Below are 13,546 nucleotides of genomic sequence, written 5' to 3'. Positions count from 1 at the left end.
TAAGAGAACGGCTGCTGCTAACAGAGTAATGACCACAAAGGGTGACTTACCTGTAGTTCTCATTGTGCACACAGGTCTCAGGACATGCCTGCACCCTTGCGGCAGGATCCACACTCACTCCCAACCCTAACCTGTACTCGTTTAGCTCCTGGAGAACTCTCCACTTGCTCCAAGTCTGCCTTGCACAGCTGCTGTTCATGTACATGGCCTGCAGCCCACGCCGGGAGAAACTCCTCAAAATTCAGCCCCACAGAAAGCCCCACAGTATACCCGGTGAGCCCCATGGACCAAAGCCCAGCTGCTGACAAACAGGAGAAGCAGCCCTGGTCCCTGGATGACACAGCCACTCAAGCTGAGCCATTTGCATACAAATGAGACAAACGCTTCTGGGAAGACACTGTCCCCCGTCAGCCCACACAGGAAAGCCTGACAGAGACCCACTAAGGGTGTAGGGTGCTACAGCCACTGAAAAACAATGGGGAAGGGCACCTGCAGGAGGCTGGAGCCCACCCCGGATATTTTTTGGCCACAAAAAAACACACAAACTTGGGCCCGGCAGTGTGGCCTAGCGGCTAAAGTCCTCGCCTTGAAAGCCCCGGGATCCCATCTGGGCGCCGGTTCTAATCCCGGCAGCTCCACTTCCCATCCAGTTCCCTGCTTGTGGCCTGGGAAAGCAGTCGAGGACGGCCCAATGCATTGGGACCCTGCACCCGCGTGGGAGACCCGGAAGAGGTTCCGGGTTCCCAGCTTCAGATCGGCGCGCACCGGCCCGTTGAGGCTCACTTGGGGAGTGAATCATTGGACGGAAGATCTTCCTCTCTGTCTCTCCTCCTCTGTGTATATCTGGCTGTCATAAAATGAATAAATCTTTTAGAAAAAAAAAAACACACAAACTGAACAGAGGGCTGTGTTCCTCGGCAGCTGAAGCTAGAGTTACGGAGTGTTACAGTCTCCACCAGCAGCAACACCCAGCTCTCCCCTCCTACTATGAAACCAAACCTGTGCTCTGTCCCACATATGCACAGCACCGATCAATGTTCCTGCTTTCCTTCTCTAATCTCCAGCCTATGGCCCTCAACGTGCCATCTCCCACGGCTCTTCAATATGGCAGTCATCAGCTCTGTGTCCTCCCCTTGACACAACCACCTCAAAGGAGCTCCTCAGGTGCCACTGTGGGGTGCCCCCTCATAGCCCACCTGTTTCACACCTCAACTATCCCTCAGTAGAGCAACAGCTGGACGAATCTGTCTCCCCTGCAGGCCTGCCTGGGTGACATGGGCGCCAAGAGCGAGCCACAGACATGGGAAGGCCCTTGAGACTGCTGAAACACACATGGAAGCAGAGAGGCCAGTTACACTCTGCGTCTGCAGGTGCCACGGCATCCTGCTCGGATGGCTCAGCAAACAGAAACCTTGTGATCTCTCTCAACAGTCACACAGTCCTACCATGATGCGACACTCAGTAGGCTTGGGCACAAGTCCACAGACAGGGAAACTGAGGTAGCAAGCGCAAAGGACCCAGGAAAGGCAGAGTGTAGGCCTGGTCTTGGTGTGAACGCCTTGTGATGAGGGCAGCATCAGGACCCACACTGGGCCAGGGCAGCTCCCACTCAGGCCCACAAAGTGACATCACAGGTCTAAGGGTTAGGGTCACACAGATATTTTATGTCAGGAACAAAGGACACATCACATCCTTCTTTGAATGCTAAGTCAATCTTAAATTTCTGCAACTACCATTAATACTTCTGCAGGGCAGGGCTGGGGAGCAGGGAGGGTGGCTAACGGTTGTAAAAACTGTGTAGGAAACCCAATAATCTTACCTTCTTCCTGTTTGGAGGAAACTTCAGGAAACGCAGCACAACACAGCGCTATTGGGAAACAAAACAGAAGTGCCATCAGTCTAATCAACCTCCCACAAACCTGGCCACCAGGGGTCAGCAGGTGGGCCCCACCCTCAACACACAGAGCCCATGCCGAAGCTGAGGGCAAGGCAGCCGGGACGCCCCAGGCACCTGGAGGGTATGGCAGCCCAAGAGATTCCTTGGCCTTTGACCCAGCCTGCCACTCTCAGACACTTATCTTAAAGAAATAATTAAGGAGGGCCCGGCTGCGTGGCCTGGCAGCTAAAGTCCTCGCCTTGAATCCCATATGGGCGTCGGTTCTAATCCCCGGCAGCAGATGGGTGCAGCACCAGCCGTTGCGCTCACTTGGGGAGTGAATCATTGGATGGAAGATCTTCCTCTCTGTCTCTCCTCCTCTCTGTATATCTGACTTTGTAATAAAAATAAATAAATCTTTAAAAAAAAAAGAAATAATTAAGGAAACACAGAAGGTTTTAGCTATTGTGTGTATAAGCACCATTTTTAATTCCAAGTAAAATGAAAGCAACCTGAATTCAACAGTAGCAGGATAATTAAATACAGAAGCAGCGGGGGCGGGGACAGATCAGAGTGAATGAGTTGTTTGAGTCCGATTCCATGCTCAGTTTCAACTTCCTGCTAATGTTCACCCTGGAAAGCAGCTAGCGATGGCTGTAGGTCCCAGCCACCACATGAGAGACCTGCATTTGAGCTCCTGGCTCCCAGCCTCAGCCGAGCCCAGCCCCAAATTGTTTTAGGAACCACACGTGGATGGCAGATCTCAGCCTCTCCATCTCTTCCTCTCTCACACATAAATAAATATATTTTAGGGGCAACTATTTGGTGTTGGGACATCCAAACTCCCAGAGTGACTGGGTTCCAGTTTGGGCCCAGGCCTCCTAGCTTCAGATCCAATTAGCAGCTAATCATATACCCAAGTACCTGTTAACAGCCCAAATACCTGGATCTCTGCTGTCCCCATGGGAGGCCTGGATTCAGAGTTCCAGGCCCAGTCTTGGCAATGACAAGAATCTCGAGTTCTCAACCAGGGAACTGAAGATCTGTCTCTTTCAAGTAAATTAACAGAAGGGTGCTCAGGTCATCACACACTGCTACATGGAGCGTGCACTGTCATAGAAGCAAAGACAAACATGTGCACATGCAGACATACATAGGGGTATCACGCTGGTGCCCAGCGCTGGGCAGCAGGGCACAGGCTCTAGGCAGGGTTCTAAAAGAAACTGATCATGGGATCATGGGTCCCTGGCAACGATCTGACTAAACTCTTAACAATTTGAGTACTTTCATTGGGCATGTTACACTTCAATTTCAATTTTTTTCTAAGATTTATTTATTTTTATTACAAAGTCAGATATACAGAGAGGAGGAGAGACTGAGAGGAAGATCTTCCGTCTGATGAATCACTCCCAAAGTGAGTGCAACTGCGCCGATCTGAACACAGGAGCCAGGAACTTCTTCCGGGTCTCCCACATGGATGCAGGGCCCCAAGGCTTTGGGCCGTCCTCCACTGCTTTCCCAGGCCACAAGCAGGGAGCTGGATGGGAAGTGGAGCTGCCGGGATTAGAACCGGTGCCCAGATGGGATCTCGGCGCGTTCAAAGCGAGGACTTTAGCTGCTAAGCCATGCCACCGGGCCCCCAATTTCAATTTTTTAAACAAGAATTTTTAAGAGTTGCTGTGCTGCTTTGTAGAAGTCTGAAAGGGTGTCCCTACCTCCGGGTGGCAACTCCTACAATCATCTTTTTTGTAAATTTCTGCTTATTTGAATATTTTACTTTTCATATCTTTTTTTTACATTTATTCCACATATTAACTCGCACAAGAACACACACTGCCTGGGAAGCAGTGTGCCTAAGAGGGTCCCATCTGCACAGCAGGTAGAGAGCAGGCCTTGGCAGGGGTCCTGGCAACCCGGGCACTTAGAGCCACAGGGCAAGGCCCAAGAGGGGCAGAAGGCAACAGCACACCAGAGAAGGGCCGAGAGTGCAGCTTCCTAGATCAAAACACAGACTAGGCAACAAAAGAGCCCACGGAGGCCTGGCCAGTCTCCCTGGCAGCTCCCCCTAGTCTCTACCCACCAGCCCTTTCAGAGCACACATCCTGCCCTTGCTGCTTCTCTTCAAACCTGGCCACTGTGGCTCAGACCTGGCCCCTGCTGAGTCCCACCGGAGGGTCAGCGCTGCATCCCAGGGTCCCTGCTAAGTCACTGGTTGGCCAGCCCTCCCCCAGCGCCCTAGTCTAGCGCTGGGGAGTGGAGGACAAGGGTGAGCATGCTGCCACTGTCTCCTCCCAAGTCCCAAGCATGAACAAGCAATCTCAGGAATCCACTGACCAGGTCTGATTTTAATGGAATTCAAATCCATCAAGATTCAAGGAAAAACAGAATTCTTAAATCTGGACAACCTTCTGAAAACCCACCCTCCTAACAGTGGGTTCACTCCTTACCTGGATGGGATGGCACTGTCCCAATACAATGAGACACCACACATAGCACAGCTCTTCACTAACAACAGCACCATGGCAACTCACTTCCAACCATCCTAAGTGCGACCGAGGAAAGGATAAGTTTCCCAGGTTCAGCCTAGCCTGGTCAGACAGGAAGTAACACGAAGCAGGGCTGGCACAGAAACACCCCCCTTGTCAGGGCCCACCCCAAGCTCTCGACCTACACCAGGAAAGCTTGCTCACACCTGAAGACAGCACACCCCAAGTTCCATGGCAACTGGACGCATAAGGGAATGGATGAACATGCTGCCCAACAGATGTCCATAGCCAAACAGTCCTGGGATGGGCCATGCTGGATAAGACATGCCATCTTCTCACAGCAGAAATGCCCCACGGCAGCCTTGGCAAGAGATTCCCCAGAGCCAAGGAGCCACAGGCCCACAGGACACATCCCTCACCTGGCAGCATCCATCTGCAAACACACTTCCCACGTTGCAGGACTGCCACTGCGTTCCCAGCGAAGGCAGGAGAAGCAGTTGTTTTCTGTACTTACAAGTAGAAAATACAGATTTCCTTTGCAATGCTACATTTACACACACACAAACATCATTAATACCAAGTTCAAAGCTAATTCAGAAACCCATTACCAGCCTGTCTATGTGGTGGTACATTGGGATAAGCCACTGCCTGAAAAAACGATCATCCCATAGGGGAACCAGTTCGAGTCCACTTCCAATCCAGCTCCCCTGCTTGATATGCCTGGGAAAGCAGTGAGGGAAGGACGGCCCAGGTCCTCGGGCTCCTAACACACATGTGGAAGACCTGGATAGAGCCATAGGTTTCTGGCTTTGGGTGGCCCAGCCATGGCCACTGCAGCTATTTGGGAAATAAAACAGCAGCTGGAAGTGCTTATTGCTCTCTCGTTTGCTCTCTATTGCTCTGCCTTTCAAATAAATAAATTTGTTTTTAAGACAGGAAGAAGAAAATTTTAAAAACAAATTACACAGGATGCTATGCAAAGCCAAACCACCCACAGGTCCAGGAGAAAGGGGCATCAGAGCAGCAGTGCTCCCGGGGTTAATCCTCACTTCTCTCCAATAAGAAATAACATCAGTCTTTACACTAGTGTTCATACCCGTGCGATCGCTATCCTGCCATCAACAGCCCAGGCTGGGTGCCAGGCTCCACTCCCAAACCACATCAGGTCCCCATCTCCCCCTCCACAGTCTCACTTTACAGAAGATGAGGTTCCTCCTCCAGGGCAGCTCAGATCTAGGGGAACCAGATGCTGCTCCCCAGCCAAGCAGCATCTGCAGAATCAGCTAGGTCATGTGAGGTGGAGCTGAGCAAGCTAAGGTGGGCCTGGACCAAGGCTCAGGCTCCCTGTGGTTGCCGGCACACAGCAGGGGCTGAGGGACCCACTTTGCCAGGCCTGAGCAGCAGAGTCCACCCACCACGGACTACTGTCTGCCCCCTCCCCATCCTGCCCCCCGGCACAGCACTATCCTCAGTTGCTCCACCCGACCCCTGTCCTAGTCCACGGAGTCCACGGCCATCTCAAAGAACTCCAGTGGACACTAGTGTGAGACAGAGAACCTCACACCTCCACACACCCAGAAGCTACCACCAAAGGGCTGACAATCAAAGGGAGCACCGCCTGGAAGTCACTCCTAACCACGCCACTGCGGCACAAATTAAGGTATAAAGCCAGCAGGTGCCTCACACGGGGCTCTCAGCTGCAGCAGTGAGCCCAGCTAGAGCAAAGAGCCTCAAGAAAGAAGGTACATCAGAAACATCAGCCTGAAGGACAATATTCAAAAGCATGAGCCAGCACTATGGCACAGCAAACGCCTCCACCTGTGGCGCCAACACCCCATGTGGGCACTGGTTCATGTTCCAGCTGTTCCATTTCAGATCCAGTTCCCTGCTTTTGGCCAGGGAAACTAGTGAAGAATGGCTCAAATCCGTGGATCCTTGCACCCACGTAAGACAGCCAGAAGCTCTTGGTTTCGGCAGTTTAGCTCAGGCTGTTGTGGCTGTTTGGGAAGTGAAACAGCGGATGGAAGATTTGTCTTTCTCTCTGCAAATTTCAAATACAAATAACTAGTAATTTTCAAAAAATCCAAATGCAGAATAGGCTATTTTTTGTTTTCTAAAAAGGCTAGTGGCAGGGGCAGGCACACACTAAGCCACCACATTGCATTGAGTGCCAGTTGAGAGTCCCGGCCACTCTGCTTCCAACCCAGTTTTTTGCTGATGTATACTAGAAGGCAGTGATGATGGCTCAGGTACCTGGGCCCCTACTCCCCAGAGGGAGATCCAGACGAAGCTTCTGGCTCCTCATGTATGACTGCCCAGCCCTGGCTGTTGGAGACACTCCAGCTGACCGCAGGCAGGCAGGTAGGGGTGCGGGGGATGTACTCTCTGCCTTTTCAGGAGATCAAAACAGACAAACATATTTTTAGATACTGGTGGCAACAAAAGTTAAAACTACTTCCACTAGGCTCAGGTAAAAAGTAGAGCAGGGAGCAGCCCAGGCTTGGAAATATGCCCAAAAAAGAAACACTCTAAAAACTCTAACATGCTTCCAGTGTCTTCAGGAAGAGCATGAACTATATTAACATCGCACATAACTCTACAGATACCTCTGGGTTTAAGAGTCTCACATTCCTAATTATCTCCTCAAAACAGAAAACTAAACTAGAAATGAACAGGTAGAAGAGTAAAAACTTTCAGAAAAGTGTTTCCTGATTCTACTACATAGTCACTGCAGCAAACTTAGAAAATATTTTAAAAATAATAATTAATAAATAATGCTATCGCAAAACATAACACTGACTTTTCCACCACTTGCACCTGTAGTTAGAATCACACATCATCTTTTTGTAACTTATTTATAAACTTTCCCTATATTAAAAGAGACATAGCTTAATTTACTCCTTCCACTACAAAATGAACAGAGCACTATGGCTCCATGGGGTGAAGCTGCTTGGGACATCCACACCCCAAACTGAGTGCCTGGCCTAGCACACAGCTGCTCTGTTTCTCATCCCACCTCCTGCTAATGCAGTCCCGGGACACAGCAGGTGGCGGCTCCAGTGGCTGAGCCCCTGATGCCCTGTGAGACCCCAAGAGAGTCCTGGGTTCCAGGCTTTAGCCTGACCCAATCCTTGCTATTGTGGCTATTTGGAAAGTGATCCAAGAGATGAAAGACATTCTTCCCTCCCTCTTTCAAATAAACAAAATCTACTTAAAGCAACAGTGATGAAATCCTACAACACAAGATGAGAATAGAAATAGTGAGGGCACCTGTTGAACTTTCAAGGCCCAAGCACCCTAGCCACCAGAGAAGTCTGCTGCACTAACAGAGCCCAGGCCCAGGCCGCGTCTGGGGCAGGGGTTAAGATGTCGCTCCAGGGAACTGGTTCAAGCCCCAGCTCCCTAGCTTCCCACTCGGCTCCCTGGGGCCAGGGAAGGCTTGAGTACTTGTTTCCCTGCCAGCCATATCAGGGATCCAGATTAAGGTCAGGCTCGGGGAGGGGGGGATCTGATGAGCAGAACCAGCAGATGGAAAGTCTCTCTCTGTGGCTTTCCAATAACATTTTAAAATTAAACAAAACCGAAGTAAGCAATCTGAGCTCTCCTCAGAATCAGAAAGGTTACAAAACTGGAATGACTGGAAATGGCCAGCTTTCCTTCCACTTCTGATAAAAAGCTCTTTGTTGCTAGACCAGCTCAATAGCAAAGTTTTTAAGAAGGAAAATTTCAGGACCACAAAATTTCATGACAAACACAGGTACCATCTGCTCCTGCACCCCAAGACCAAGGAGGCCCAAGAGGCTCGGTGCCCTGGACACTTCACAAAGAGGAAAAAAACAACAGGCGTAGTGACCTTGACCAGACAGGACGCTGGACCAAGGCCAGTGAGCTGGAGGTGAGATGTGGCAAGTACAGAAGCCACGGAAAAAAGTCCAGCCACAGGACAGCACAGGAGAGGGACACAGCATTCACTGACTTGTGGTGGCTGCCGGCACCAATGTAACACCCTCAGGCTGCACCGAGCAAAGCCTGGGCCTAGATGGGCATGCCCCTGCCCGTAGAGCCCCCTGAGGGATCCACTCCCGAAGCTCCAGGCACCTGCCTGAGACAGTGCACTCGAGCTGAGAGTGGTGCAAGCCCATCACAAGACAAGCACCAGCCAGACTCAGCGCCTGGTGCAACACTGGCCCCAGCAAAGACAGAATGAGGCCCGAAAGGCAAAGTGAGCACTTAGCATTCAGCTAAGACGCTCATGCCCCACATCAGAGTGCCTAGGTTCAAGTCCTATCTCCACTCCCCATTCTACCTCCTGCTGATGGGATCCAGAGAGGCAGTAGGTACCAGTTCAATACTCGAGTCCCTGCCACCCACAGAAGCAACCCGCATTAAGTTCCTGGCTTGTAGCTTAAGCCTGGCCCAGCCCCACCTATTGCAGAAATTTAAAAAGTGAATCAAAGAACTCAAATTCTCAAATCCTGCTTCTCTGACAACCAAAAAAAAGAAGAAGAAGAAAAGGAAAGAAAGAAAAGAAACCACCTACTCTCCAAGAGTTGCCCTGCTGTTCATCTTCTTGCCCACGCTTGGGTACATCCCACATCTCCCTGCGCCCAAGCTCAGCTACTCCTTCCCAGTCCCCTTTCCTACAAGCCCCACAATTCACAGAATGCACTTTCTGCCCTTCTCTCTCTGCCACTGCCAATGCAGATGGTACAGGAAGTAGCATCCAACACAGATGGCCAATGAGTGTGCAAGTCTTCCCAGCCCCAAGGGAAGCTTCAGCTCTGTGGGATGAGCACTGGATGTTCCCATCCGGGACAGGACACCTCAGTGAAGGCCTCCCTCTTTCTTGGACTGAACGAGACGGATCTGAGGGGCTGAAGAGAGAAGGAAGCAGGGTGTACACACTTCCGACCCAGGCACCTCGAGGGGTGCAGGGCTGTGTACATGCTCAGCCCCCACAGGAGCAGCACCCCTCCTGTTCTCTCTCACCACCTTCTCCATCTCACACACCCTCACCCTCTCCATGGACACCATGGGCTCTTGGTAGGCTGGCATGTTGGTCCCACTCCTCCTTGGTGTACAAGCATGCCAACAAGGGTTGAGCTGGCAGGCCATGCTCCAGGGCGAAACAGGTACAAAGGTAAACTCCTCCAGGCTGCACAGCACGATTCAGTTTATCCACATTGGGCACAAATGCCACCGACTTGGACACTCCTTACTGTGATAACCCTCAATTTCAAATATTAAGGTTTTAAAAAGCCAAGCAAGGAAGAATAGACACAATAAGACAACAAAGGCCTTGGGACCCTGCATCTGTGTGGAATACCTGGAAGGAGCTCCAGGCTCCTGGCTTCAGACTGGCTCAGTTCCAGCCACTGCAGCCACTTGGGGAGCGAACCAGCATATGAAAGATCTTTCTGTCTCTCCTTCTCTCTGTAAATCTGACTTTCCAATATAAATAAATAAATAAAACATCAAAACACAGCCATAATGATGGCAGCTGTGCAACAAGGTGGTGCTGAGCTCCCGGCTCAGATGACTGCCCAAAGTCCCTGCCCTTCCAACCCTGGGGATCCTTTTGCTCCCAGTCTGAAATGTGTTCCTCCTTCTGCTGCTTCTTTTGAGACTTAACACAGCAGCCACGTGAAAAGAAGCACTAGTTTTACCTAAAAATGCAGAACTGTGACATCCAATCTTATCACACAACTGGAAGGCAAGTTTTTGTTTTGGGGAAAGGATTCGGGAATCATCACAGACACCTGACAACTCAAGGACCTCCCACTGGAACCTCAAAATGCAATGAACCCAGCACATTTCACACCAAGGACCACTCTGAGGAAACTTTCTTTGTTACTTACACACATTTATCTTCGTCTGGGTTGAAAGCCAACAAAACAGAAAGAGATCTTTATCCACTTCAACTCACGTGTCCACCACAGCCAGGGCTGAGCCATGCCACAGCCAGGAGCCCTAGACACCACCCAGGCCTCTCACCTGAGTAGCAGACCCAAGCACTGAAGCAATTGTCTTCTGCCCCTGAGCAGGAAACTAGATCCTCTGTGAAGCAACCAAGACTCAAATCAGTCACTCCCACATGGAACGTGGCATCCCACGTGGTGACTCAACCCTGGCCTTGTCCATTGTTCACCTGCCTAGAAAGCGTGAGCAGGTCTGCAGCTCCTGGCAAGGGACACAGGCAGAGCCCAGGGGCCCAAGCTCCGCGCTGCCACAGCCACTGTGGCCAGCAGAAGGACAGAGCACCCGCACGTCCTTAAATGCTGATGAACTGGGGCGGGCCCTTGACCTGAGTCCTGTTTTCCTTCTCTGTCCAACGCAACGACCACTGCCACCTGAGAGCTGCAACTCGTGGGGCTCGGGCTCCAGTGACCTCCCAGCAGTCGCCAAAGCAAATGCTATTACTAGTCCTACTTTACCAACGCAGGCACCGGACCTATGCCACCCAGTAGAGAGATGGAACTCTGCCCAGCTCCAGTCGGCCTGTGACTTCCCTATGTCAGCGCCTCCCTGCATGACACCATCCCACAGCGGGAGCTGCTCCTTCCAGCCCACCAGATCCGGCTGGTTTTAACAGCAAGATGTGCAAAAGAACTCTGCTGCTTGCTTCCTTTTCCTAGGTTTACCTCCCTTGGAATCCTTGGTGTAACCCTAAGAGTCAGAAGAGCCTGTGGGCGATACCCCGTCATGACGAGGAGCAGCAGCGTAAACAGCTGAACTCCCCCGTGCAGGGAAGGATGGCACCCCGTGCTCTCCGCCCACCTCCAACCCCCAGGGCCTGCCGGGGGGCACCCCAGCATCAGCGCATCAACCCACTCAAGGCAGGAACGGGCGGGGGAGGAAGGTACACCAAACAACCTCGCAGGAATGGCCCTGGCGAGGACAGTGACACGACAGGGGACAGGACCGGGTCTGGAGAAAGAACGGGAATTTGGGAGATGGAGTGTTCAAAGACGGAAGGCAGATGAGGACGACCCCGGCGGAGGAGTACTGTGGGTCGTGGGAAGCGACCCCGGGACCGGGGGACAGGGAACCAGGATAGGAGAATGCGGGCGCGCGACAGGGAACAGACCGACCAAGGGAAGGGAGCCGGTCGGCAGGAAGGCTGGGGGAAGGACCGGGGAAACAGGGACGACCCTGGGAGTAAGGGAAGGGTAGTGAGGCATAGGAACTCGACCGGTAAAGGCAGGCGTCCTAGGGGGACGAGAAACCCCGCGGACCATCCGCGGCTCACCTGCGCATGGGCCACCACCAGGCTCTTGTTGCCCTCGCCGTGATACTTCCATTCATTCTCGTCCATCTTCCCTTCGTCCATGCCCCCCCGGCTCGGCCCTGGTGCCCCGCGGGCCGGCACGCGGGGACTCGAATCCGGGGCCCGCCCGCCTCGCCCGGCACCAGGAGCCGTCGGCAAGCAGGGCCTGACAGCCGCAGCCTGCGTTCGACCCCGCCGCGGCGACTTACAGGCGCGGGCCGCCGGAAGCCACGCCCCCGACGCCGCCATGCCCGAGTCGGGCAACTTCCGGGTTCACACCCACTTCCACTCTATTGACTGGGGCAGTGTGGGAGGGGGAGGTCGGTGGCCATCTTGGATGTTGGCAAAGTGAGTCACTTCCGGAGCGCGGTCTTGAGAACAGGAAAGGAGGTTTCCGGGCCGGGCGCCGGATGTGAGGCTGGTTGAAGGAAACAGCCGCTTCGCGCGCCCGTGGCGTGAGTGGGATTGTCCCGTGGGACGGCGGCTGGTTATCCTGCGGCTTACGCCGCTCAGTGGTGCCACCGTAACAGGGTGCGACCTCTCTGAGTTCGCTTCTGTGGCATGGCGTTACCTAGAATGCGCTTCTAAGGAAGGGCACCCTCACGAGGTTACCTGACAGCCATCCGGCGTCCCCTGCGGTGACGGGCCTGGCAGGCCGCCTCCCGGGCACCGGTGCCCACGGCCGAATGGAGCTGAGGAGCGGGGCCGCGCCCCGCGGTCGGCGTGCCCAACCCCACGCTACGAGGACCACACTATTCTGCCCGCCGTGGATCAAAACTGTCGATTTTACAATATTTTTAAGGAAAAGTGAACACATTACGCATGTATAGGATGACAGTGCTTCACATATTTAAAAAGTTGGGCAGGATAGGAAACAGCTGGGTCTTGTGTCGCGCATCAGTGGACGTAGCTGTGGGCTTGCAGGGGAATCCCACCTCGTCAAGGGAAGAACCAGCAGGACCACCTTGAAGAAATGGCTGATTTAGCCTCCCTGGGCAGCTGGCCAATGAGGCTGGTCACTCAGGATAACGATCTGACCGCTTGGAGCTTCCCTTTCTGCAGTCTGGGACTCAAAGGGGAGGCGCAGGGGCCACTCCTAGGGGGAAGTAAGCCCCCAAGAGGTGACAGGCACAGGCCAGGGAGAGGAATTTAAGATTATTTAAGACCATGCAGACTTCCGCAGTCCCCCTGTGGGAGAAGCCCAGAACACAGGATTGGATTTCTCAGCACCTGGTGAAGAACAATGGGGTCAGAATCAACAGTACACAAATTTGTCCTTGAGGGGTAAGTGCAGTGGCAGAGTAGGCTAAGCCTCCCACTGGGACACTGGTATCCCATATGAGCAACTTGGTGTCCTAGGTGTTCCGCTTCCCATCGAGCTCACTTCTCCTGGGAAAGTAATAGACAGCCAAAGCCTTGGGGGCCTGCACCCCCATGGGAGACCAGGAAGCTCACAGGTCTTGGCTTTGGTCCTGCCATTAACAGCCGAATACAAACTTAACATAAAAGTTTCTATGCAGTTACATCTTGTTTAGCATTAACAGTTTTAAATTGATGAATGTTTTGGGGGGGAGGATCTTAACCCACAATTTAAACTTTACGGTTTATAGTATTCAAGCACAATTTTACAGAATTTCGTGCATTTTAGGATAATCAAAATTTTTATGATTCTAACAAGTCATATGCTAACAATGGAAGAATAGAAAAGTCTTAGGCAGGTGAGCAGGGAAATCCCCAACAACTTAGGAAGAATTTAACTCTACATCCTGTCTAGTAAAGTCCAGGAAAAGCAGATAGAGAGCCTGACCAGTAAGTACAGGCTGGGTGATTCTAGGCTAGCTGGCTCTTTTCCTGGCCATTTCAAACCTTCTATATCTGTCTCTCTCTGTCTATCTGAAAAGCCAACTAGGAAGCCCA

General features: G+C 52.3%; 1 protein-coding gene across 1 annotated transcript in view; it reads right to left on the bottom strand.

The window, feature by feature from the left end:
• Positions 1–11,867, bottom strand: part of IPPK (inositol-pentakisphosphate 2-kinase) — a 67,530-nt gene extending 55,663 nt beyond the window's left edge. Inside the window, exons 1-2 of the mRNA XM_004598819.2 lie at positions 11,612–11,867; positions 1,820–1,867 (exon numbers count right to left, since the gene is read on the bottom strand). Coding sequence (XP_004598876.2) covers positions 1,820–1,867; positions 11,612–11,692 — 129 coding nt within the window. The 5' untranslated portion in view covers positions 11,693–11,867. The remainder of the gene's footprint in view (positions 1–1,819; positions 1,868–11,611) is intronic.
• Positions 11,868–13,546: the final 1,679 nt, after the last annotated feature.

The sequence above is a fragment of the Ochotona princeps genome, chromosome 14 (assembly GCF_030435755.1).
Source record: "Ochotona princeps isolate mOchPri1 chromosome 14, mOchPri1.hap1, whole genome shotgun sequence".
NCBI lineage: Eukaryota > Metazoa > Chordata > Mammalia > Lagomorpha > Ochotonidae > Ochotona > Ochotona princeps.
Note: the sequence above shows the minus strand (reverse complement) of the source record. Positions and strands in the feature narration are given on the sequence as shown.